The sequence below is a fragment of the Perna viridis genome, chromosome 15 (assembly GCF_037379345.1).
Source record: "Perna viridis isolate PV_CMFRI_1.1 ecotype Kerala chromosome 15, ASM3737934v1, whole genome shotgun sequence".
Classification (NCBI taxonomy): domain Eukaryota; kingdom Metazoa; phylum Mollusca; class Bivalvia; order Mytilida; family Mytilidae; genus Perna; species Perna viridis.
The window spans coordinates 8,334,662-8,362,437 of record NC_142459.1 but is presented as its reverse complement, the minus strand read 5'-3'; the positions used below and the strand labels follow the sequence as shown (position 1 = coordinate 8,362,437).

The 27,776-nt window shown below is 33.3% G+C and overlaps 1 protein-coding gene across 3 annotated transcripts in view; it reads left to right on the top strand.

The window, feature by feature from the left end:
- The first annotated feature begins 3,781 nt into the window (after positions 1-3,781).
- Positions 3,782-27,776, top strand: part of LOC148596804 (uncharacterized) — a 60,443-nt gene continuing 36,448 nt past the window's right edge. Inside the window, exons 1-14 of one of the 3 annotated variants that reach the window (XM_088563339.1) lie at positions 3,786-3,881; positions 8,300-8,431; positions 8,903-9,034; positions 10,352-10,483; positions 11,263-11,391; positions 16,215-16,343; positions 17,150-17,281; positions 18,057-18,164; positions 19,958-20,089; positions 20,677-20,805; positions 22,508-22,621; positions 25,129-25,242; positions 25,947-26,060; positions 26,992-27,108. In XM_088563339.1, coding sequence (XP_088419465.1) covers positions 3,830-3,881; positions 8,300-8,431; positions 8,903-9,034; positions 10,352-10,483; positions 11,263-11,391; positions 16,215-16,343; positions 17,150-17,281; positions 18,057-18,164; positions 19,958-20,089; positions 20,677-20,805; positions 22,508-22,621; positions 25,129-25,242; positions 25,947-26,060; positions 26,992-27,108 — 1,666 coding nt within the window. In that variant the 5' untranslated portion in view covers positions 3,786-3,829. Of the gene's footprint in view, positions 3,882-8,299; positions 8,432-8,902; positions 9,035-10,351; positions 10,484-11,262; positions 11,392-16,214; positions 16,344-17,149; positions 17,282-18,056; positions 18,165-19,957; positions 20,090-20,676; positions 20,806-22,507; positions 22,622-25,128; positions 25,243-25,946; positions 26,061-26,991; positions 27,109-27,776 lie in introns of all 3 variants that reach the window. The other 2 variants (XM_088563341.1, XM_088563340.1) reach the window with 2 other exon arrangements.

The window sequence follows — 27,776 nt, the reverse complement described above, 5'->3', positions numbered from 1 at the left end:
CTACCACAGCTGTTTCGTCGGCTCGGCAGAGGGAAGTTCTCCGGCCTTGTTCTGGTTACAGACCACCAATTCAACCAATGAGCATTTGGAACGTACGCAGAAATTACCCCTGTTCCTCATAGTGCTGTGAAAAAAGTTCTCATCTCATTTAAAAAATTTAAACAGTTTCTGAAAGGAAAAACATTTCTGTACATTTCATAGGTGCATTTTGTTTCTTGTGATGTGAAGCCTAATCTCCATAATGATTTCTAAATATACCCCTATCTTGTGAAAACACTAGGATTTCCCATGCTATTTATAGACACTTCACTTCCGGTGACCAGTACTGCACTGCAAGTCTGCTAACCCCATATGCCATTTTGAGGATTGTGAGCTGACATATGTAGAATCATGCTGATATATAGTCCTCTGCAGGTTAAAGTTAAGGTAAAGTCCAGAGAAGCCATTGAATATTGTGAAATTAGCATAGAAGCCTATGGGAAGTGGAATTAGTGGTTTTTAGCCTTCTCTGCAAAGCTGGGACAGTCATCGCAGCGGTAGTCACGTAAATGGACAAGCTTCTCGTCGTTTTAGACGAAGTTAACATACAATTAAAAAAGCATGATGTTTAGTAGCAGAAGGTGAACGGCTAATGTTTGCGTAATTCATATCGCCACACGTTTTTTTCATTTATCATCAATAATCAGAATGAAGTAGGTGGGCTGTGGTGTTTACCGTACCAGATGCATTCTCCTAACACTACGATACTCGTAGATGATACTTTGATAACATCACTTTCTAATTTGTCCAGCAAATCATTGATCTTGTCTTATCGTCCTTGAATCTATTAAATTGTTATTCGGAACCAGGAACACCCAAACGGTTGTTTACATCCGGTGTACGTGGTAGGATTACATTTTGTTTTTGAGAAAATATACACGTCCTACTCCTCGTGGAGACTAAATAATAAAATATTGAGACAATAAGATCCTGCCTTTCTATTTTTTCTCATGATGTTCTGCTTTTTATTTTAAAATTTCATCCTTCTAGTGCATGTACACGTTCTAACTTTCAGTTTTTAGTGGAGTCCGAGTTGCTCATTTGCTTTTGTTACTTTGTATGTATGATTTTAGTTACCATATGTTCTTTGTTGTGTATGTCTGTTTTCCATGTCTGGTCTTTGTCCCTGGATTACATTCTTGTGATTACTGCTATAACCTTGGTTCCCTTGATTACTCTTTCAGCGTCGTTCTTTCAGTTCTTCATACTCATAACAAATATGATGAAAATAATAGTTTACAAAAGTTACTTGGATTTACATATATGCATCCGTATGCCCATTCGTCCGATTTGGAAATACATTTTCGTATATATACATTAGAATGTTCTTTAATTTCAAAGTTTGCTACAACAGAACGAAAATAGTAACTTCATATATATATTTGTATCGAAATCTCGTAAGAGTGGTCAAATAAAACTTTACTCACCGTTAGCATATTTTCTCTGCCGTAAATGGTTTCTGTCTGAGCTATAACAAGTTTGCCACACTGTACCTACACGCGGGAAGTCCAAATTCCTAGCATTAGTTCTCCGGCTAAGTTTTTTATACATTTTATACATGTATTCATTTTACATTGGGCAATGCTCATTGGAATCTAAGTACTTAAAATAGTATGTACAAATGTATTTTAGAAGGGAATACATGTAGGTACAGTGAATATAATACTTTCATAAATTCAGTCTTCGCTCTCAAGTAGGTAGACCTAGGGTAAGGGACACCACTCTTGAAATCAGTGAAATGTTTGTATCATATTCAATTTCACCCAAGCCTATCAAGCTTTAAATTGAAACAGAATGAAATCATTCCAAGATACTTTGATGCTTATATGAAATTGACGTAAAATGCTGAATACAAACATTCAAATGATTTGTAAGAGTTATGTCCCTTACCTTTGGTCTACCTGCTTAAATGAAATGTAAAAGAGGCTGTTTTTTTTTCCTAAAGAACTTGGAAATCATCGTCGCATTGTAAAATAAAGTCTTATTATCTAAAAAGAAATACTGGAGTAACAGTAACGATTACCCATTGTTTACACGTAGCTTTTTACCATGCGATTCTAAATACGAAATACTAGAATTTAAACGCTGTAATAAAATATTGAAAACTGAAACTAATTTTGGCGATGTACTAATTTTTCTTATTTTCGCGGTGGATAGAAGAAAAAAGCGAAAAATAAGACGTGTAAAATTGATTTTTAACGTTATAATGTTCTTTAACTATTTTAAAAGGGCGAAAATTGATACCCGCGAATATATGTTCACTTCACAGAATTCGCGAAAATCAATACGTTCGCAGTAGTGTTGACATAATTACATTCGTTGAAAGAAACTTCAATTAGGTTTCAAAATATTTTTATTGGTGGTTCTTTGGATTTTTTAGATCCAGCTCTTCTGACAGTTCTAGCAGAGCCGGCTCTTCACAAACAGTTCTACTAGTAGAGCTAGCTGGCTCTGATAGAACTGCCAGAAGAGCTGGCTCTAGAACTGTCCGAGAACTGTTCTAAATATGTCATAGATGTGTTCATCTGACAGCTCTAGAACAGTTTTGTGAGAGGTTAGAACTGATCTCATCTGTATCTTGGTATAAAACCAAATTAAAAGTCGGCAAATTGAAGAAATGAGGCTTGATTAATGAAACACGTAATTCATATGTACATTTAATTGGAGTAAGCGCGTAAAATGATGAATTGCTCTTTTTTTGATAATACAGTCGATATGACCACAGACCAAGATAAAGATGCCACTAATAATTCCATTTATTAGCCGCCTATTCAGGACTATATTAATGACGTAACGAGTTGCAAACCAGATACATGTATATGGAGCAACTATTTGAATATGATGGAAGTCTAGATTCAACTTTAGAATGAAGAGCAGGATCCGATCCCATGTTCATAACTATGAGTGAAAAAAATTGCTCTAAGTAAAAGTCATAGAATAAAGAACTCCAAATGTTGGTTCATGTATAAAAAAAATTAACCAAAAGTTTCATTTTGTTTATCTTACTCGCCCACTCCCGGAAATGAAATGACAGTTTTATCGAGGTTCATGTATAAACCCGTCTTAAAATTCACTTGGCATTCATCATATAGAAAAAAAAATCGTCGCGTTGACACTTCAACTAGCGATTTCCAGTTGTCGATCTTTAAAAATAAATTCAGACCTTGAGTAGCCACGTGTTCCTTCATATTGCACACGCCTATTTCACCGAAAATGGCGATAGCATCATATTCGTAATGATAATGTTTTGGGTATTCAGTCCCAAATGGTCATCTAAAAACGCTTTTATGTTTCATTAAGGAATCAGTGACTTCTAATGAGAATTTTACACGTCAATACGTGAATATTTTTTAAAGCAATTGTAAACATTGTAGTTAAGCGCACTCATTATAATATAATAAGAAATCTGGTCCAAATTTTTATCTTTGAAGATCTATTTACATGTAATCAAAACAAGCCGTTATTTTGCATGAAAAATAAAGCAAATGTTCCCATATTTTGTTTTATTCAAATTTGAGGGAGAAATAAGGAGTACGAACTCATTCCAAAATCATAAAATTATTTTAAAAAGCTGAGGTTTTCGAATTTTGTAAAATTGAAAAACATCATTATAATTGCTGTTTATAGGGCCAATACGACGGTAAATACTTCAAATATAGAGGGCATTGTACGTTAAAAGTACATCGTCGAAACATCCCCGAATGGCCCCCAGCGATGCAATACAAAAAGAGACAGTTTCCGAGCTCCACCAGCAACATCATTGGACTTTGGACCAGAAAAGGTGTACGGAATGTTGTGTGTATTTAGTGTGATCCTTTTCTTGGGAAATGCTATAGGTACCGGTGAGTATAAATCGATTCAGATGTGTTTGCCTAGTTCCGTGATGAAAAAAAAACATGAACAATATTTTGAACATTGAATTGCAATGTAGAAGAGAACTCAGTATTTTTTTGTATTTGAATTATTTTATAGTAAAAAAAGAAGGTTTTAAAATAATACCTTTTTCTATCCTCACAAAGTCATCTTTTTTTCAACTTTCGGTGACGATTAAATGATAAATACTTTGAGGGTTGGACCCCCATTTTTGGTGGAAACTTAAGTTATTTGACAAAACTGTGGCGGAAATAAAAAAAAAATAGCCCGGAACATCCCCCTTTCTGGAAACCACCTGAAATACTAGCCTACATATAGCCGACTAGCTCTATCAATATGAATTTTCATTTTCATCATTCATTTCCTAATCTTTTTAAGTGTTGTGGATTTGTCACAAAAAAGTCTTGAATTTGAACTGATAATAAAATAGTAAAATATTTCTTCGAATAAAATGTTCATGCATTATCTTTTACATGTAAAATGGTTCTAGCAAATACATGCATATTTATTGCATGTATTTCTATCAGCAGAGGTGAAAGGCGTTTTATGATGATTTGTATTGTTAATTCGATTTTCATTTTTTAAAGTCCAAATACTCTTTCTTGGTTTAATGAAGTTAAATCTGATAAAACGACGATTTTGGACTTTCCGACTGCATTGGGTAGGCGTAAAGTAGAATAATCTTTAATGTAGTTTAAAAAATAATTGTATGCAAAAATAGTAAAAATGGCCAAAAAGTGGCATGCAATATCTATATCGTAAAAATTCAAACACACATTAATTTGCATACATTGTACATGTACATGGTACCTGTGTATATTTTACTCACTTCCTTTTAACCTGAAGGGCACTGTACGTATACCCGCCTCCGTTGTCAATTTTCTGTTAAGTTTGTGTGTGTGTGAAAAAACTATTACCGTATATATGAGAAAAATACAAGGAGTGGATATAAAGTCTGCATTTCCAACATAAATATAAATTCCAACTAAAATTATACGGAATTAATGACGGATCGAGAGCTAGATTTGCAAATTAGGCATGTTTGTATTCAATAAAAATGGGAAAAAGTAGGAATTACTAAATATTCATTTAATAACAATGGGAAAAAGTAGGAATTACTAAATATTCATTTAATAAAAATGGGAAAAAGTGGGAATTACTAAATATTCATTTGAATTTAATCATAAAAATTACAGGTCTAAAATATTAATTTACAAATTCGCACGCGATTATTCATTAAATATGATATTTCTATTTTACAATTTATAAATGTAATTGTTTTTAAAAAAATATAACGAGAATGGATATGTTGAATATGTCACAGGGATAGCAACCCCACCGGGATAAAAAAAAATCAGCTCAAGGCCACCCTTGGGCCTTCAGTGAAGACAACGAAACCCTTGTAAACACCACAGGGTAGGGTGTCGCTGGCCCCAAAACAAAATTATACACGGGTACAACGAAATACCTGTCCCCACATATCCAGCAACATTAAAGTGTAAACTGAAAACGAAACAATTCATACAGAGGCCGCTTACACTTTTTACCCGCTTATGAGAATCCGGTTTATTCTACTTGCATTTACTGTTCACCAAGATCTATAGAATATGATGCGATCTGGGCATTTTACACTTGACAGCTCCACAGTTCAATTCAAAAGTGTTAAAACAGCACCATTTAAAATGAATTTCTAATCTCATATATATTTGTAGTCCGTATTTTTTTCCTTCTGCGTATGTCTATGGCATAAAGCCAATGTGGAATTTATTACTTATTTATCAATACCTATAAATCATTTATTGATATCAATAAATGAATTATTGATATTAAGGATTAATAATTGATATCAATAAATTGTCATAAAAATATAACATATTTATTCACACGTTAATAAATAAATATTGATATCAATAAATGATTTATCAACACGCTAATAAATATTTATCATGATGTTAATAATAATTTATTGATATCAATATATAGTACGATTTATCTACACGTTAATAAATATTTTCTAACATGTTACTAAATATTTATTAACATGTTGTTAAATATTTATTAATATCAATATATGGAGAATAAATTTCACAACGGCTTGCCATACATGCCTGTTTAAGCATGTGTATAATTGTGCTTTATCTGTAGAACAATTTAACATTTTAAACACAGACAATCACATCCGGGCGGATCCAGAACATTTATAAAAGCCTCTTATTTTTGTCCATCTCTTGCCTGAAATTATTGGCGGATCTAGAGAAGAGGAGAAAAGATGTTTGCCCACTACCATTTTTATTTTTTTAGCATGCATGAAATCTTGACTTTTCACTAATTCTACCGCGAAAATTGTTTTGCCTAGGTCGCTTCCTCTCGACATTAAATCGTATTTACGTCACCCTAACCTGATATCCTGCATCCGCTCCCGTTAATTTTCAACAAAACTTAAAGCTGCATTAGCTGCCAAATTTGTTCAATTCTGATTCTACTGATTCTTTGCTGATTCAATGAAATAAGTTTGCAGTAATGCAACAGAAACAATAAATGTTGATAATACCTATAAAATATTGTGGAAACAACGTTTTTTCAATAGCTCTAATTTAATTATTTTTCGCCATTACTTCCGGAGATTGCCGACAGGACATTCACCTGGGTTATAAATACTTTAACCTTGGTAAAAAAAATAACAATAACGTCTACATAGGTAAGCACGTCTTGTTTCCATATCATTTCATCTATTTCTTGATTAATTTTCAAATAACTAATGACCATATTTAAGCCACATTATATCACAATACGTAAATTTCAAAAGGATCCTTGCGTTATATTCGAATTTTTCCCTTTACGGCTTGAGTCCGTCGATCTTCCTTGCCGTTGAATAACAAATTCCGCTTTTCAAATCATATTTGTTCTTATAGAAGCGATCCTTACAGCACATGCGCGGATTAAGGTCACCAGAACTCACATGCATACGGATTTATCTAGGTCGATTTTTTTGTCTTGCAAGACAATAAATATATAGACACCTATTTCATGTATTTAATGCATTTTATTTGTGGATATCAAATGAAATTATGCAGGAAAAGTACAATTTAGTAGAAATAATTCGAAGTTAAGGTATATTTCAACAGAAACAAAAAATACGGAAATGACAGCTAATGCAGCTTTAAGTGGAGCAAATCCCCGAAATTCTTCCTGTAAATTCTCTCCCTTATCTGTCACAGCACATTCAAAACTTACATTACAGCTAATTAAAAAAGACCACAGTTCCAATTTCAGTTCTAATTTGTGTAGGCTAGTGAGTACTTAACTACTTCAGAAAACCTGTGTGATCTTTTGGACACTGCCTTTTAAATTCGAATAGCTGTCAATTATGATGACCTTAACCTCTATATTTGCCATCCACAAGTGAGTTTTGATAGTTTGTATTCTATATACAAGTGATTTACTTTTTTCTGATTGGATAACACTGTTCATTTTATTTAAATATTCAAAGAGCAAGGCTATTTTTAGTTTCAAGTACTTAATTGAACTGAATGCTAAAACTTCTTTTAGAAAGAATTTGATGATCATACATTGTTTAACTGAGATTCTTTCTAGCCGAAATAGTTTTAAGAGCTTGAAGTTATGGTAACATTCATTACACTTTTGCAAAATAGCCATGTTTTCAACTTAATTGCGATATAAATGTATGCACCAGTCCTTCTAAGGACCTTCTTAATATTGAACAGTAAAAAAAAGTTCTTTAAGAAATGTTTGTAAAACTATTGTAAATATTAGTATCATTTTTATTTTTTTTCTTTGGTTTACAGTGATTGTGTATATAAGACGCCCTAAAATATAAACTTGAAAATATACCAATAAAGAAAATGTAACAATAATTTACATGGCCTCATTGAGTTATATTTACTTGACCTTTGAGGTTAAGGTCATAATAATTGACAGCTATTCAAACTTAACTGACAAAAAAAGCAGGTATTCTTAATTAGTTAAGTAGGACACATTGGTAAAGTTTGGGGCAGATTTCTACTTAGAGAGCTATTTAAACTACTTACTAGCCTGCCGAAATTTGTATTGAAGTTGGAACTGGTCTATTTCAACTAGCTGTAATTAGTACGTTTCCGTGATCGCTTATTTAGTTCGAGTTAGTTTTGGACGAAATTATTATGATTCAGTCCCCTGTCTCCCCGTGACCCTTTCACAGAATCCAGTAGAGGGGATTTTTTTATATCTAAAATAGAATTCAAATAAAAAGCCCTACGTTTCAAAAATGGTTTATTAGCTTTTTGCAATGATTTTCATTCAATAATTATACTTCCTTTATTATATGCATTGTCTTCATTATTTTGTTTATTTGTTTTTCAAATTCCCATCCTTATTTTATTTATTTTAGCTATTTATGACCCCTGTACCCCAAATCCGTGTCACCATGGTGGAGTGTGTGTTAACAAATATATAACCATACATCCCTACATAGAGGCTGAGTGTCAGTGTCCTCCTGGGTACTATGGAAGTTTTTGTGAGAGTAAGTCTATCAGGGAACAACCTTTTGATTTTAGGGGGTTACTGTTAGGGTCAATTTTTAAACATTTGCAGCTACAATATCTTACGGGAACAATTATGAACATACAATGTACATATACATATATATCATTATTTCCAAATTCATTTTTTTAGTTTGTAATTTCAGTTCCTAGGTGATAATTGAAGAAGTTCTGTTCAGCTTGTTTTCAGACTCCAACTCGATTTAATCAATCTTTAAATTCAGTTTGATGGTAATATACATATTGCATTTTTCATTCCCAAAATCAGGGATGAATACAGAAGTTTATCAAAGTCGAAGGGTTTGAGGCTAGTATTTGCTCATTGTTGTCCAAATTTGCAAATATTAAATAAAATTTCCCAACAAATCGGTAGAAATTTTGGGTTCTAACCTCATGAATTCCTTCGCTTAGATTTGCAGCTGTGGGTTACCGGTATATTTGTATATTTTTAGGTGCAGTTGACCCATCAAACTACTGCTACCCAAACCCGTGTGGAGGAGGGACATGCTACCTGTTGTCTGCCCAGTTCTATGGTCAAGATGGCTACCAATGTTGTGATAGTCATAGCAACTGTCAAGAATACTGTAAGAATACATTTTATTATCATATTTTGATGGACAAAGATTGGTATAAAGTTATACCATATATGTCTTAACTGAAACCCTTTTCAGTGTACTTAGGGATTCTACTTTCCCGTCACCCGTGGCAAGTGTTGGAATTCATTATTATGCCCACTTTCCCTTTGCCAAGTAGATAGCTTGAATTTTTTAAAGGATTTGTTAAGTTCCGAAAGCAAACTTCAAGTGTGGGAAAGTTATCTTCAATTAGAGTTTTCAGGTGGAAACCTAAAATTTGGAAAAATCCTAGAACACTGTTTTTGGACTAAACATTCTTTTTTTTTTTCAGTTTTGACAGATATTTGTTTTGTTTTTGTTTTTGTTTTTGTTTTTGTTTTGTTTTTGTTTTTTATTTTTTGTTTTTTTGTTTTTTTTGTTTTTATTTTTTGTTAACACAGGTTCAAAATGCATTAAAACTTTAAAGTTAAGGAACTTTAGTAGATGTCTTGTTTAGACAGGGTTTTACTTTATGCAGGGTTTTATTTAGACAAGTTTTACTATATATAAGTACAGGAATTAGTAAGAGTAATCAAGGGAACCAAGGTTATAGCGGTAATCAAAAGAATGCAATCCAGAGACAAAGACCAGACATGGAAAACAGACATACACAACAAAGAAAATGAAGTAACTAAAATCATACATACAAAGTAACAAAAGTAAAAGAGCAACTCGGACTCCACTAAAAACTGGGAATATGGACCAGGTACACCGGTAGGGAAAGCGTGCTCTGCTTTTCTAGAAACATCTGCCGAGTTGCTCTAAAAATGTCAGGTCCAGGGTAAACGAAAGAGGAAAGGAAAACTATGACATGTTGAACAAATCAGTTTTCATGGCGCAAATGGATACACTGTAACAATCCACGAGTTCATGATGACGATCATAACACTTTTGTAGTGATGACTTCAATCTTGTATCAACATAACCCTGTTCCAGAAGCCTCAGAATCAGGCAAAGTTGACAAAGAATGAGTTCTACTAAAAAAACATACAAATTAAACAATGTGGGCACATACATAAATATAGAAGAGGAATTGATAGATGGTTCATCTTAGAAGTGTCACAGGATGGGAGAAAGTGAGTTCAAAAACACCTGTTTCATAGCATTCACTTTAAGAACATCCAAAGATGTAGAAATTTCTTTTAGTAAAATAATATTGTCAGATGGGTGGTTTTTTGACATGCATGTTTCAGATTTTTACCAGATTGTTACAGGGACTTGTACTTAAAAGAAACTAATGAAAGTACATGAAGGTATAATTTTCCTATTTATGTTTGTATTTTACAGTTCCTTCTAGTCAGTCTAGTCCATGTTCTGCGGCACGGAATCCCTGTCTGAATGGAGCTACCTGTACCCCTATAAATGATGATTTTGTCAAGTGCAGCTGTACCTATGGCTTCACTGGACTATATTGTGAAAGTAAGTATAGGATGAGAGTTGCTACAAGTTGCTTTCCGATAATTTTTTCCCCCATCCTGTCAGAATTGGGGGTGGGGATTGGCACCCCCCCTTTTTATTGAAAAATTTGTCATTTTCATGTGTAAAATTGATAAAAATGGTAAATACTATCCTAAGCACCCTCTTTTTTATGAGGAACTCCGGCTAGCATACCTCCTTTTCAAAGTGTCTGGATCCTGGATTAGACACTTTTGGGGCATAGTGATGGTTTGTGTCCCTACCCAGATATGTTTATTGTAACAAAGTTTCCCTGTTTCCTTTAAATTTGGCTGCAAATTACACTTTACAGGTTGTGAATTTGACCATGGTGCCTGTGTTGAAAATCAAAATTTAGGATTTTTTGTAGAGTAAGGAAACCAAGATTCTTGCAGAAATCAGAAGAATGTACATCCTATTTTCTCTCTTTAGTAGTATTTATCATTACCCTTTTCATATCAATCACCATATCAAAGGAATCATCATTCTACAGAGTTTTGTCAGTGTTTGCTTAAGATGTACTGTGTTAGTACTTCAATTTGTGGATACCAGTTTTCGTGGATAAGGAAAGAAACACAACTTCTTTAACATATGGTTTTTAGGTTTTCAGTATAAGCATTAATGGGAATCTCCTTTTCATTGGGAACCAAATTTCGTGGTTTGGCCTTCCAACAAAAACCACAAAAATTGGTACCTGGCCACGGACAATAGTAATTTCCCAGTATTTCACTGTACAATGAAATATCCTAATTTTATCTTCACAGCTGCTATAGTGTCTAATCCATGTACAGATGGACGGAATCCATGCCTGAATGGCGCTACGTGCACCCATCTCCATGGTGACTATGTTGACTGTGCGTGTCCCTATGGATTTAAGGGACTGTATTGTGAAAGTAAGTTGGATTATTATCCTCTACCTCAAAATGAGAGAGATTTTGTATTGTTTTATTTTTATCCATGTGTGTCTTTGTGTTATTAAGTACTTATCCGTCTAAGAATCAGGCAAAATGTGTGTAAGGTGTGGCACACAAAGAAGAAATACACAGAGATTTTATTGCATTATCCAGATATTTATACCTCTGAACCTCAAGATTTAACTGTCAAATTGTTTGTAAAGTTTGCCTTTTTAAGATATTAATAGGTCAGATTTACTTGAAATGCACTAAGGAAAAATGGCAGGAAAATTTTCCCGAACTTTAACCTTATATAAGCAGTCAAAATATATCTACCTCACCAATGTTTCAGGATAAATTAAAATAGATTTTCAGTTGTTTTCTAGATGTATTATCCATCCAAATTTGCCAGTTGACGGCTTCTTTTGACATCCATGTATCCTGTATGTAGTCTGTATCCTAGTTGTCATCCATAGACTCTGTTTTTTTGGGCACTAACTTGTATAATTTTTAGTTGGTCCATATAAAATTTTACAATAAGGTTCCACACTATAAAAAGGAATGTTGTTATTGATTTTTAGGTAATGACCCTTACTGTTTTTTAATTAGGGGTAAAATCAAGCATTTCATTGATTTTAACTATAATACTCTTGTGAAAGCAAATGTATGTCTGTACTATTGTTTCACAATATTCTATAGCATAAAGGTCAGCCTGGGTTAATTTTGGGGGTCACACATAAATAATTATGGTATGACAGTTAAAAAGGGGCCTGAAACAAGTATTTGTCCTGATGTCTGGATGATAACTTGAATAAAAGGGAATGGATTGCCTTAAAATTGTACAATATGGCAATATACTGCAAAAGGAAGTTTTGGATTGATTTTGGGGGTTGTAACTTTAACTGTTTAAAAGGGCCACAAACAGGCATGGTGGATCTTAATGCAACTTTCGTAAATTCTTTATTAGTCATTGAAGATTTGTGGCTCTTATTTCAGATTGATATCTAAATGTTCTTTTTAGCTCACCTAGCCAAAGTCCATGTGAGCTATTGCCATTACTTGGCGTCTGTCACAGTCATCGTCCATCGTCTTCGTTAACAATTATACAAAACTTTTCTCCTCTGAAACTATTTGACCAATTAAAACCAAACTTAGTATGAATGTTTCTTGGGGTATCCTGCATAGAACTGATGTGGAGATTTTTGATTCATCAAAAAAACATGGCCGCCATTACTAAAAATAGAGCATAGGGGTCAGACAGAAGTTTTTCACATATATCTCCAAAGCCGTTAGGTTTAGCTAAATTCTGACAGAACAAAAGTGTTTGGCATGATGAGATATATTTCTTGTCAAATTTTGGCTTTAATCCGTTAAGCCATGTTGGAGTTATTGCCCTTTTTCAACGATTTTTGCTATTTTTAATGTTATTTCTTTAAAACATTTTCTCATCTGATACTAATTAACAAATTAAAACCAAACTTGGTATGAATGTTCCTTGGGGTATCATGCATAGAACTGTTGTGGGGATTTTTGATCCGTCAAAAACATGGTAGCTGTTACTAAAAATAGAACATAGCGGTCAGACAGTAGTTCTTCGCATTTATCTCCAAAACCGTTAGGTTTAGCCAAATTCTTTCAATACCTGAAATGATCCTTATTATTAAGACTACAAAAGTCTTCAGGGATGAAAGTTGTCAGATGATTCCTTGTAAGAGTTATTGCCTTTGAAGGGGAAAAATGACTTTTTTTTTAACAGTTTTCATTCAATATCTTGAAAACTGTGATAAATTAAAAGAAACTTTCAATTGTTGAAATGATCCTTATGATAAGCCCCACCAACGACTTCTTGAGTCAAAATTGTTGGACAACTGCTTGTTAAATATATTGCCTTTGAAAGGCAAAATTCAACCAAGTGGTCATCAGGCTCCTGGGAGCCTCTTGTTTGGGGTACAAAACTACATGGACTGTATCATTTAAAAATATAGGGTATCCACCTTTTATATGGAAATCCTCCCTCATAACTGAACAAATTCAATGAAACTTTTACAGAATGTTTATTTGCTATTGAAAATGTGCAGTTCCTATTATAGATGTGCACATCCAATTTTACATTTTGATCTGAATTTATTTTTTAGTTTCTTGTAGTATTGATGAGATTAGCATATTCTTCCGACTGAATTTACTTCCACAGAAGGTGAACTTAGGTGGGGGGTTTGTTTAGACAAATGTCATTTTGTTCATTGTTTAGTAAACCTGGTTCCAATTCGTTCAGTGTTTTGTAAAGCCAGGTGCCATTTTGTTCAGTGTCTTGTAGAGCCAGGTTTCATTTCATTCAGTATTTTGTAGAGCCTGGTTCCATTTTCTTCAGTGTTTTGTAAAGCCAGGTTTCATTTTGTTCAGTGTTTTGTAGAGCCAGGTTTCATTTTGTTCAGTGTTTTGTAGAGCCAGGTTTCATTTTGTTCAGTGTTTGTAAAGCCAGGTTTCATTTTGTTCAGTGTTTTGTAAAGCCAGGTTTCATTTTGTTCAGTGTTTTGTAGAGCAAGGTTCCATTTTGTTCAGTGTTTCGTAGAGCCAGGTTTCATTTCTTTCAGTATTTTGTAGAGCCAGGTTCCATTTCGTTCAGTGTTTTGTAGAGCCAGGTTCCATTTTGTTCAGTGTTTTGTAAAGCCAGGTTTCATTTTGTTCAGTGTTTTGTAAAGCCAGGTTTCATTTTGTTCATTGTTCTGTAGAGCCATGTTTCATTTCGTTCAGTGTTTAGTAAAGCCAGGTTTTGTTTCGTTCAGTGTTTAGTAAAGCCTGATTTCATTTTGTTCAGTGTTTTGTAGAGCCTGGTTCCATTTTGTTCAGTATTTTGTAAAGCCAGGTTTCATTTTGTTCAGTGTTTTGTAGAGCCAGGTTTCATTTTGTTCAGTGTTTTGTAAAGCCTGGTTTCATTTTGTTTAGTGTTTTATAGAGCCTGGTTTCATTTTGTTGAGTGTTTTGTAAAGCCTGGTTCCATTTTGTTCAGTGTTTTGTAAAGCCAGGTTTCATTTTATTCAGTGTTTTGTAAAGGCTTGTTTCATTTTGTTCAGTGTTTTGTAAAGCCTGGTTTCATTTTGTTTAGTGTTTTATAGAGCCAGGTTTCATTTTGTTGAGTGTTTTGTAAAGCCTGGTTCCATTTTGTTCAGTGTTTTGTAAAGCCTGGTTTCATTTTGTTCAGTGTTTTGTAAAGCCAGGTTCCATTGTGTTCTGTATTTTGTAAAGCCAGGTTTCATTTTGTTCAGTGTTTTGTGAAGCCTTGTTTCATTTTGTTCAGTGTTTTGTAAAGCCTGGTTTCATTTTGTTCAGTGTTTTGTAAAGCCAGGTTTCATTTTGTTCAGTGTTTTGTAGAGCCAGGTTCCATTTCATTCAGTGTTTTGTAGAGCCAGGTTCCATTTTGTTCAGTGTTTTGTAAAGCCAGGTTTCATTTTGTTCAGTGTTTAGTAAAGCCAGGTTTTGTTTCGTTCAGTGTTTAGTAAAGCCTGATTTCATTTTGTTCAGTGTTTTGTAGAGCCTGGTTCCATTTTGTTCAGTATTTAGTAAAGCCAGGTTTCATTTTATTCAGTGTTTTGTAAAGGCTTGTTTCATTTTGTTCAGTGTTTTGTAAAGCCTGGTTTCATTTTGTTTAGTGTTTTATAGAGCCAGGTTTCATTTTGTTGAGTGTTTTGTAAAGCCAGGTTTCATTTTGTTCAGTGTTTTGTAGAGCCAGGTTTCATTTTGTTCAGTGTTTAGTAAAGCCAGGTTTTGTTTCGTTCAGTGTTTAGTAAAGCCTGATTTCATTTTGTTCAGTGTTTTGTAGAGCCTGGTTCCATTTTGTTCAGTATTTTGTAAAGCCAGGTTTCATTTTATTCAGTGTTTTGTAAAGGCTTGTTTCATTTTGTTCAGTGTTTTGTAAAGCCTGGTTTCATTTTGTTTAGTGTTTTATAGAGCCAGGTTTCATTTTGTTGAGTGTTTTGTAAAGCCTGGTTCCATTTTGTTCAGTGTTTTGTAAAGCCTGGTTTCATTTTATTCAGTGTTTTGTAAAGCCAGGTTCCATTTTGTTCAGTATTTTGTAAAGCCAGGTTTCATTTTATTCAGTGTTTTGTAAAGGCTTGTTTCATTTTGTTCAGTGTTTTGTAAAGCCTGGTTTCATTTTATTTAGTGTTTTATAGAGCCAGGTTTCATTTTGTTGAGTGTTTTGTAAAGCCTGGTTCCATTTTGTTCAGTGTTTTGTAAAGCCTGGTTTCATTTTGTTCAGTGTTTTGTAAAGCCAGGTTCCATTTTGTTCAGTATTTTGTAAAGCCAGGTTTCATTTTGTTCAGTGTTTTGTGAAGCCTTGTTTCATTTTGTTCAGTGTTTTGTAAAGCCTGGTTTCATTTTGTTCAGTGTTTTGTAAAGCCAGGTTTCATTTTGTTCAGTGTTTTGTAGAGCCAGGTTCCAATTCATTCAGTGTTTTGTAGAGCCAGGTTCCATTTTGTTCAGTGTTTTGTAAAGCCAGGTTTCATTTTGTTCAGTGTTTTGTAGAGCCATGTTTCATTTCGTTCAGTGTTTAGTAAAGCCAGGTTTTGTTTCGTTCAGTGTTTAGTAAAGCCTGATTTCATTTTGTTCAGTGTTTTGTAAAGCCAGGTTCCATTTTGTTCAGTATTTTGTAAAGCCAGGTTTCATTTTGTTCAGTGTTTTGTGAAGCCTTGTTTCATTTTGTTCAGTGTTTTGTAAAGCCTGGTTTCATTTTGTTCAGTGTTTTGTAAAGCCAGGTTTCATTTTGTTCAGTGTTTTGTTTAAGCAGGTTTTATGAATGATTATTAATCTATATTTCATCTTAACAGCTCCTGTAGTGTCTAATCCATGTACAGATGGAAGAAACCCCTGCCTAAATGGAGCTACATGTACCCATCTCTACGATAATTACGTCAAGTGTTCCTGTGCCCATGGATATTATGGCCTCTATTGTGAATGTAAGTAGGGATATAGTTAGATCTATTTTTAGTCCCTTCATTTTATGTTTTTATATTTAAAATTGGAGTTATTTTGTAGTCACTAATAAATCCAAAAAATATTAAACAATTTACCACACATTTGGTGGTAATATGGGGTATAAGTAATTTTCCCAAAAAATGCAAAAAATGCATTGTCACATATTATGATAGCAGCCATGTCTACAACCCCTGTTGAGTTATCACTTGTTTCCTTGGTTATTGGTACTTTGACAACAACTTTCTTTATTAGTAGCCATGACTACAACCCCTGATCTATTTACCCCTGTATCCATTGTTACAGTTGCTATGGTTACACAGTCCTTTATGGCATAATATGATAGTACTAATGATTCTGTTTATCTCTCTGTCCATGACTAGTTTCTTTGCCAACTTTCTTAATAATAGATTATGATAGTAGCCAAAAATACAACCTCTGTTTTCATGGTTTCTGTTACTATGACAACACTAATAACAGATTATGATAGTAGCCAATGCTACAACTCCCAATTCCATGGTTTCTGTTACCATGACAACAACTTTTTTTATTACAGATTATGATAGTAGTCATCACTACAACCCCTGTTCTATTAACACCTGTATTCATTGATGCTGTGGTTACACCTTTCCTTATTGCAGAGTATGATATTGGCCATGATTGTGCTAACCCCTGTTTCCATGGTTTTTGTTACTATGACAACACTTATTACATATTATGATAGTAGCCAATGCTACAACCCCTAATTCCATGGTTTCTGTTACAATGGCAACAACATTTTTTCTTACAGATTATGATAGTAGCCATGACTACAACCCGTGTTCTGTTAACCCATGTGTCCATGGTTACTGTTACTATGACCGTAACCTAGGTGTCCAGGAGTGTGTATGCGATCAAGGCTGGTATGGTGATAAGTGTGATAGTAAGTTTATATTTACACTCTAAATTAAATATTTTGTCATACAAGGGATAAACACTTAAGAACATTTTTTTTAGTTTTAGGCCATTCAAAGTTATTTTTTGTTTTTTGTTTTTGTTTTTGTTTTTTGTTTTGGATCATTTTTAAGGTAAGCAAGATGTTTTTTTAAACAATTTTATTGACCCATAAAAGTGATTTGAGTCCTTTTCACAATTTTCACTCACAGGCAGTAAAGAGGTGCCTCAGAATCAAGAAATTACATGTATTATTAGTTGGCCTTAAGGAGGTAGACCTAGGGTAAGGGACACAACTCTTACAAATTATTGGAATGTTTGTATATTCAGCATTTTACATCAATCTCTTGTAAGCATCAAAGTAACTTAGACTGATTTCATTCTGTTTCATATAAAAGCTTGATAGGCTTTGGTGAAATTGAATATAATACAAACATACATGTATCACTGATTTCAAGAGTTATTTCCCATATTCTTGGTCTATACCTCCTTAAATGGGTCATTCATCTAAATCAGCAATTATATGGTAAAGTAATACAGGTGTACTCAAATGTTTACATATGAAAGATTTTGTTATTCCTGTTAGGTCTCACTTGGTGAAATGTAATAAATTCAAAGTCGGAAATGACCCATGAAATTTAAAATATATATCAAAAACACTCATTGTTTCATCTACATGGTGTTTGAAGACAAGAAAAACAGAATTAACATTAATGATTTAATCTATTTACAGCCAATCCTTTAATGATTTAATCTATTTACAGCCAATCCTTGTGAAACAAATCCATGTCAAAATGGCGGACAGTGTGTAACAAATGGACACCAATACTACTGCAAGTGTCCACAGAATTATTATGGAGATTATTGTCAAAGTAAGGTCATCTGTTAGGTCACTTAAAGTTCCATTAAGTAATACTTCTATGTGAGAAAAGTTAAGGAAGCATCCTGAAAAAGAAAAAAAATCGGTACTTAAGTAGTTCTCCAGCTAAGAATCATGCAAAATGTGATTCATGGGTAAAAAGCCTACATATTTTTATTTTTTATATTTTGTTTGAATTGCCATAGTAAACAGAAACTAACTATCAGTTTTTCATATAACCCTTGTTCTTAGGAGATAAAAATTATAAAGAATGCACTGTAGATTTCGAAATTAAGGGAGATAATTCTGTAAATGACACCCAAATACAATAGACTCCATTGGCTTTTCAGTGTTTATTTTCTCCTAAGAGCAGGCAGATTTGAATGAATAATTACACAATTTCATAGTATAGGCCCATAAAACAACTTAATTACAAAAATAAAAATATGTAGCCTTTTTTGGGAGGTATCAAATTTTTCAGATTTTGCATGATTCTTACAAAGACTGCTACTTAAGATTTTTTGCGTTTTGATATATTTTTCTCTTTTAATTTGGAAAGGACCTGGGCCCACTTTCCTTTGATTTATTTGATTGATTGATTGTTGGGGTTAATGTCCAAGCAGCAATATTTCAGCAATATTCAGACAACATTTTTTATTTCATAGAAAAGTATTACAAGCTGATATTATAATTAGACTTTAATACATCACAAATTGATTACATATTTTCGGGATTTTGGGAATCCCGGACAATAGGTGTAAATTCATGAAATCATGAAAATGCAAACTATTGACAAAATAGAAAAAAAAATGGTTACAAAAATGAATACATTATTATTATCATGATATGTTGACCAAAAACACAAAATGAAAATAATAAGCTGGGTTTAACCAAAAACCTTAACCGCACATTGTAATGTTGGTGTGACTGTCAGACCAATTGGGCTACGGACATATAAGGTATCATGTTTATATATTTGGTGTTTTTAACAAAAAAGTTACATTTTCACCCAAAAGCACATTAACAACCATCTTGCTCTATCAGATGATGTGTTCTCCTTAAATCACAGAATGTAATGGTTGTAAAGGTGCTTCTTTGGAAATTTTGAACGTAAAGTATCCAATTTTTGTCTGATTTTTCACAAATTTGCATTTTAAGTAACATCCCAACGAAAATTTTGGCAATTTTAATTAGTCTTTGATATTGGCCTTACTAGTCGGAATCCTAGGGAAAATGACCGAGTTGGAATAATGGTAAAAGTCTTGAATTTTGAAGTTATAGAAGAAATATTCTTACATCATATAAACATAAAGCATGCAGGGTAATTCTGAACAAAAATTCCATATCCAGCAGAGTTAGAAATTGTAGCCTGCCCGCCAGCCCGAGACTGGCTATTTTTTGGCAGGGCTGGCTAATTTTAGCTAAAATCTATATGGCCATACAGTAAGTATATTGAAAAATTGTATACAGGACTGGCTATAATTTGAGTGAGTTTCCTGCCCTGTATCCAGCAGTTTGACTATTTATTGATCAGGACTGGCTAGAATTGGAGTGAGTTTCCTGCCCTGTATCCAGCAGTTTGACTATTTATTGATCAGGACTGGCTAGAATTGGAGTGAGTTTCCTGCCCTGTATCCAGCGGTTGCGACTATCTGTTGCAAAGTTATTTATGTTATCTGGTATAATTGTTAGTCGATACTTGGACGCATTTAAAATTTTCATGAGGGGAATTAGCTGCCTATTTAAGAGTCTCTCAATATGACTGCAGAGTTTAGTGTAATTATAGACATTTGTTTTATTCTGTAGTTGCCAGTGGATGTCCAGATGTGACTGGTCAAATTGGTAGCTGTGTTGAGCTCTGTAATGCCGACAATTGTCCAGTCGGACATATGTGCTGTTCTAATGGTTGTGGACATGAGTGCATGCCAGTTGGTCTTGGTAAGACACACTACATATGTGTTTTATGTTCAAATGATTACGAACATGAGTATATGCCTGAAGATTTAAGTTAATTAGCCACAATACAGATGATCTGTTCCAATGTCTTTGGACATAAGTCAGTATAAATGTAGGTCTAGGTTAGACATACTACAGATGTTCTGTTCTAATTGTTGTGAACGTAAGTGCATGCCAGTCATGCTAGGTAAGACAATACATTTTTGCTGTTATGGATATGTCATCTTCTTTCACTTGTTTAAGTCAGAGTTGTATTGTATGAAGACGAGTTATTGCTCTTGAAGTGCCAAAAAAAAATTTTCAGCCTGAAAAACATTGTATATCAAAAGAGACTTTTCAATGATGAAATGATCCTTCTAAGGTATACAAAAGTCTGGGTATGGTAACTCCTCATTAGAGTCATTGCTCGTGAAAAGCCCCAAAATATTAACTTTGCTGTTTTGAACTTAAACCTTGGAAATTTTTATAGACAGAAACTAAATTTTCAATGATTGAAATAATCCTAAGCTTCTAGTACATTATACTAATTGAGAAGCTGTGTACTGACAATTTTTTTTCAATATTTACAGAATGTACTTCGACCTCTGACCCCTGTGCTGGTAACCAATGTCAGCATGGTTCCCAGTGTTATGTTGTAGACAGTCATCATTATGGATGTCACTGTACTAGTGGATACTCCGGCATTCTCTGTGAAACATGTAAGCAATGTAACTGTAGACATTTTCCTGGATATTTTTGTATCATATTCAATTTCACCAAAGCCTTTCAAGCTTTCCTTTGTAACAGATCATGAAATCATGCCAAGTTACTTTTATGCTTACATAAGATTGATGTAAAATCCTGAATACAAATGTTCTTATGATTTGTAAGAGTTGTGTCCCTTACCCTAGGTCTACCTCCTTAAGTGGTAATGTTTAGTGAACTTACATACACTTATCTCCTTTTTTTCTTAACAAAACGGAAAAATGTTTCTCGCCGTTCTTTTTTTGTTTTGTTTTATTTTTTTTTTTGTGGACAAAATAAGTTGCTTGCAAATTATGTCCACTTTAAATGATTTGCCGAATAAAATTTTGTAAAATAATTCTTGTGATGGTCAAAATGAATTGTAAACTCAAAATAACTACAAGAGAAAATAATTAATGATGAGTCGATCCAGATATTTTGAAAGGTCTACCTCCTTAAGAACTGGCAATTAGTAGGGCTGTAATGATACAGTCCTGCCACATGATATGATATGTATTGGGATACAAGGGTGACAATAAGATACATTTCGATATAATATACAGCAGCATGTTGTCCTATATATTTTCTTCACTTTGGAATAAAAAATATTCAACAGATTTAAAAATTATGAATTTTTTTGAAGCCAGGTTTCAATTTTCGAGTCCATAACTTTGGTCTTAACAAAGATAATGGATCATCAATTGTTTGATGATGCTTACCCTACCAGTGCACCTAGTCCATGCTCCCAGTTTTTAGTGGAGTCCGAGTTGCTCATTTGCTTTTGTTACTTTGCATGTATGATTTTAGTTACTTTATGTTATTTGTTGTGTATGTCTGTTTTCCAATGTTCGGTCTTTGTCTTTGGATTACATTCTTTTGATTACAGCTATAACCTTTGTTCCCTTGATTACTCTTTGAAAAAAAAAGTTGACCTGTATTGTATCTTATCGAAACCTCAGTAAAATGTATCATATTGTATCATGTCAAAAAGTATCGTGATACATGATATAGTGTTGAATAGTTTTATCCTTAGCAGATAGCCTCACTGAGTTATATCCTATCCGTAGTCTAATTTACATTTGTACTTGCCTTTAGAAAATGATAATTAGGCCAAGAAAAAAATATATGACTGTTTAATGCTACATTGGATGAAAAAATAGGGTAGGTAGGTAGGTAAACTAATCTGCATGTATTTACAGTTGACTAAGGTCGAAATTACATTAAGACTTAAAAAAGTGTCTGATTTAAATAGATTTTCAGTTTATTTAAGATCAGTTTAGACATGTAGGTTTTACTGAAATTCCCATCCTAATTTTGTTTTATTTTTTGTCAATTTTTTAGGGGCCGGAAGGGAAGAAAACCTACTAATTAATTTGATTTGGCCTTAAAGTCAAATATTTCAATAAGAATGAACTCAAGTCATGGTTATTTTCATTCATTTCATTGAATGTTTTCCAGAGGAAATTGACAGCTGAAATATTGACATATTGCGTATTTGCTTCACCGTGGATTGTTGCTGTTACTTGCTGCTGTAGATTTATACCCCAGCTACAACAGCCATTTCAAGCATAGTATGTGCATGGGACCAATTTCTCTCTTTGCCTTCTAGCTCATATTTTGTTACATAGTTAATAGATGTATATATATATATATATATGTTTATGCTGGTTCTTTCAGTCGTATCCTACAACCCCTGCGCTGCGTCTCCATGTGGAAAAGGAACGTGTATTTCTAATGGACAAAGCTATTATTGTGAATGTCCCTATGGTTACTTAGGGGAGAATTGCCAGTGTAAGTTAATATGACCCTTGTTTTAGAACTACAGTACATCTTGGGTTGACATTACCATTCCCACTCTCCATGGTGGAAGTGCATGGAAATGTAATTGACAAAATGATGTTTTTTCTTGGCTTGGAGGCTCAGAAAACGTTTTTGTCAATTAGTGTAAGGTGGTATGCTATTTGTTTAAAACTACAGTACAACTTGGGTTGAAGTAACTTTTGCAACTCTCTATGGTGGAAGTGCATGGATGAATACATAATTTACAAAATAATGGGTTTTTTTTTGGTTTGGAAAATTAAACATTTCTTTTTTTGCAAATAGTGTAATTTGATATGATTTTTTTTTAAAGTGTAGTACAACTCAAGTTGACATTTCCATTTTAACTCTCTATGGGGGAAGTGCATGAAAATATAATTAACAAAGTATTGTTTTCTTGGCTTGGAAAATTAAACAAGACTTTCTTACTCCATTTTGTGTAATTTGATATGACTTTTTTTTTTAAAGTACAGTACAACTTGGGTTGACACTACCATTCCAACTCTCCATGGTGGAAGTGCATGAAAGCATAGTTAACAAAAGAATGCTTTTTTAGGGTTGGAAAATTAAAAAAACTTTTTTAGGCCAACTAGTCTACGTTGAAATGACTGTTGTTTTAAAACTACAGTACAACTTGGGTTGAAATTACAGTTGAACTTCACTCGCTCAAGCTCAGATGGCTCGAACACCCGGGATTTCTCGAACACATTTCAAAGTACCAAAATTTTCTCCTATATAATCAATATAAATAACCTTGGATTTCTCGAACTTCAATTTCTCGAAAACTTGAACCAACTAGTCGGTCAGTTCGGTAATAAATCTCAGAGAATAAACCTCACTAACTTGAACTCATCAGCCATTTTGTCAGCTTGGGTAATAAAAGGTGTGAAAAACTGAAACCTTATCATTAATCAGTGTCATTTTAGTTAATTACAGGTAATATTTAAGTCATCACTAATTAGGTAGTTTTGATAAAACTGATTGAAGTTCGAGAATGTTCCAAAGTCAGTATGATGAAACCATGAAAGAAAATCGGATGAAAACAAATTATTGACCAATAATTGACCAAACCTGCACTCTGGAAGTTTTTAAAAGAAGACAGAGCATTGTTAATGTCCACGAATTAACATAATCTTCCGAAAGCGAATGAAAAAGATCCACGAACTAACACAACTTCGGAGGAAGTAAGCAATTTCAAATGATAAAGTCAAACTTAGACCGGCAACGAAAGGAATCCGGAAATATACGAACTTCAATTTCTCAAACTCCCGATAACTTGAACACATTTCAACCGTCCCTTGGAGTTCGATCTACTGAGGTTTGACTGTACTCTCCTAACTTTCTATGGTGGAAGTGAATGAATACATAATTTACAAAATAGTGTTTTTCTTGGCTTGGAAAATTAAACAACTCTTTTTTGTCAAATAAAGTAATTTAATATGACCTTTGTTTAAAAACTGCAGTACAGCTGGGTTGACATTACCATTCCAACTCTCCATGATGGAGGTGCATGAAAACATAATTAACAAAATAGTGTTTAAGTAGCACTCCAGCTAAGAATCGTGCAAAAATGTGATTCATGGGTAAAAAGCCTACATATTTTTATTTTTGATATTTTGTTTGAAATGTCATAGTAAACAGAAATTAACATGTGGTTTTTCATATAACCTGTGCTCTTAGGAGATCAAAAATTATATAGAATACACTGTAGATTTCAAAACTAAGGGAGATAACTCTGTAAATGGTGCTCTAATACAATAGAATTTACTCGGTTTTCAATGTGGATTATCTACTAAGAGCAGGCAGATTTGAATGAATAATTAAACATTTCATAGTACTGACCCATAAAACTTAATTACAAAAATAAAAATATGTAGCCTTTTTGGGGTGTATCACATTTTTGAGATTTTGCATGATTCTTACAAAGACAGTTACTTAATATCTCGGCTTGGATAATTTAACAAAACTTCTAGGCCAACTAGTGTAAGAAGATATGGTCATTGTTTTAAACCTAACCTGCGGTACAACTTGGGTTGATATTATCATTCACATTTTTAGTGGCGGAAGAAAAGCCTAGGAAAACTTTGTTGAAGTACGTGTGCAGAATTTTTTTTTTGTTTTTTGTTTTTTTTGGCCTCATAATAGTTTATGTTATCATATTTGTAAAAAATTGAACTACATGTATTATTATTATTATTATTATTGTTATTCCATTAATTTTTTTGAGTAAGGAGATGCAGATTTTGTTAGGCAATGCTTACTGTAAATGTATAAATATTCACTATTGTTTTTTGTTCAAATTACTGCGAAAATATTACCAGCAAAATTGATGAAATGCAAATAATTTTTCAAAACTATTAAAATTTATTCCTGTGAATATTTTTCATTCAAACCAATCTGAAAAAGCATTAACAACTCAGAAAACACTGCAATGATTGTATGGATATTTGAGACCGTTTTTTGGTTTCCATGGTTTCCAGATCAACAGCCTCCAAAGTACTGTGACCCCAACCCATGTGTACATGGAGTTTGTACATTACAGAACAATGGCTATACATGCAGCTGTCACACTGGGTACACAGGCACTAACTGTGGTAAGTACATGTAAGTTTTTTTTTAAATTAGAGGGTGAAAAAATGGAGGGACAGGAACATTTTCCCCCTAAAACATGGATTGTATACAAAAAAGAAGATTTGCTATGCAAATAGCTGCCATGATGGTTACACAGGCATAAACTATGGTAGATACATGTTCATTTGTACATGTATTTAAAAATGGGGAGGATGATGAAAGTAGTATACAGATTTCATTGGAGAAACCAATTTTCTGTCAGCCTATTTTTGATTTACTATTTTTCTCCACACTTTATTTTAAAATTATGATTTTTAAATGCTTGCAGAAAGAAAAAAAATATAAGTAGAGAAATATTATGTTATTGAAAATGAATCTATTTAAGAATTATCAGTAATAAAAATTTTGTCTATTGAAAAATAACATGAATTTTCCATGAGCATATTGTTTATTTCGCAAAGAGCAATAAACAAAATATGCACATGGAAAATTTATGTAATTTTTCAATAGACGAAATTTTTATTATTGCAAATTCTTATAAATTAATTTTAAAACACATTTTTATCTTTAAAAATGAGACAAGTAGCTCTGAATTTAACTGAATAGGGATGTGTCAATATTTTTTTATCCATTGAGATATAACAAAATTATTTTAACCAATCAGATTACAGTATTTATTTCAAATTAATTTATATGAATATGTTGTGTTTTTATTACTTTTTTGAAGATATCGTGGTTGATCCATGTTCCCTTATATATTGTCATGCCAACAGCCATTGTCTAGTTATTGCGGGAAAAGCTCAGTGTGTCTGTGATGCTGGATATTCTGGAACTGACTGTAGTAAGTGTTGTGGAGAGATAAAAAGAGGGAGGGGTGGTATAGATATAGGTAAAAGACGAAGCTCCTGGGATTCAGGTTTAAGAAGGGGATGGTGTCCAGTGTATAGCCGGGATAGCTTGCTGGGATAGCTCAGGGAGTGTGTGAGGCTTGGTACTCTGGCACTGATAAGTGTAAATGTTATGAAGAAAAAAGGGGGAGGTATACTAGAAAAGTGAGTAGATATAGCTTTAAAGTGGGATTTGAATATGAAGAAATGATGGTATTCAGCCAACAATCATGTAGTTATTGCTTGGAAAATTCAGTGACTGGCTGCAGTTAGTTTAATGACAAGCGAAAATAGGTTGATCTAGTATTTGTATAAATTTGAGTCATTTTGTAATTTATTCAATGATATGCATGTTTTCAATTATTTTATAATTTATTGGTGTTTTACACATTTTTGTTCTATATATAGGCAGGGGAGAATATTATACATGTAGAGGTTTAAGTGGCAATACTTTGTCTTCAGCTTCACGAATCTACTACAGTCCTTGAACCGACCGATTTGACGGATCAATGACCGTTGACCGATTGATTGCTGATGGATCGATGACCGAATACCGGTGACCGATCTGAGTGCAGTTTTGTGTTATAAAATGATGTAATGTCTGTTCAAAATAAAAGAAATGTAAAACAAAAGTATAAATTGATGCTTAAATCTATTACATTATGTAAATATGTGTAAAATTGACAAAAAAAACAACAAAAACCGTAAAATACAGTGACCCCTCCGTGGTCACGTGATGCGATCACCGGTTTAATGGATCGATTTGTCGGATGGATGACCGATCACATATTTTGTTGCACGGATTGGTTCAGGTACTGTAGTATTTCCACTAACAAACAGCTAGGAAATGCATGATGCTTTACACTTTCGTTGTTATGATTTTAGGTGACTACAACTATTGCCATGACAACCCATGTGAGAATGGTGGGACCTGTATGTATTCCCAAGACCTGAAGAAGTATAAATGCAACTGTAAAGATGGGTTTTATGGAGATCATTGTGGTAAGAGATGAATTAACCTTTGGATGTATAGAACCCTAGTCTGGTTGCAGAGGTGTTAACCTTCACAGATTCTCCACATTTCCAATAACTGCGAATTACGTTGTATAGAATGTGAATCTCTTTATTGTATCTATGTGCACCCCCTCCACTCCAACCAAAGTGTGATTTTCAGGTACCCTTATACCTTCCATTTATGAATCTTTTTGTCACCAAAAAATAAACTGAAGCATTTTTGTATTTTTTGGCTACATTTTATACCTTGTTGAGGCAAAAATCTATTTTAAAGTTTTTTTGATTATACAAACTTCTCTTTTCTACAGAACATAGTAAACTGATATATGTATATATCAACATGTAGCCCAATGTCTCAGCTTTGCAATAATACCAAGAAAGTTGCGGTAACACTTACGGTTTTGCGGTTAAATGAAAAAATGTACTCCTACCCTGCCGAAAAATTGCCAAATTGACATATTTTTCAATGTCAAAACCCCTAGAGTATTAATGCTTCAGTAAAAATGGCTTATTTAGTGTTTTCTATTTAGTATTTTTACAATTTATACTTCTGGGATTCTTTTGATGAATTTTGGCGATTTTCGTAGTCAGAATTTATAAAAAAAATGCGAAAAATAGAAATTTTGGATTTTTCGGTCAAAAGTCACATAAATTCA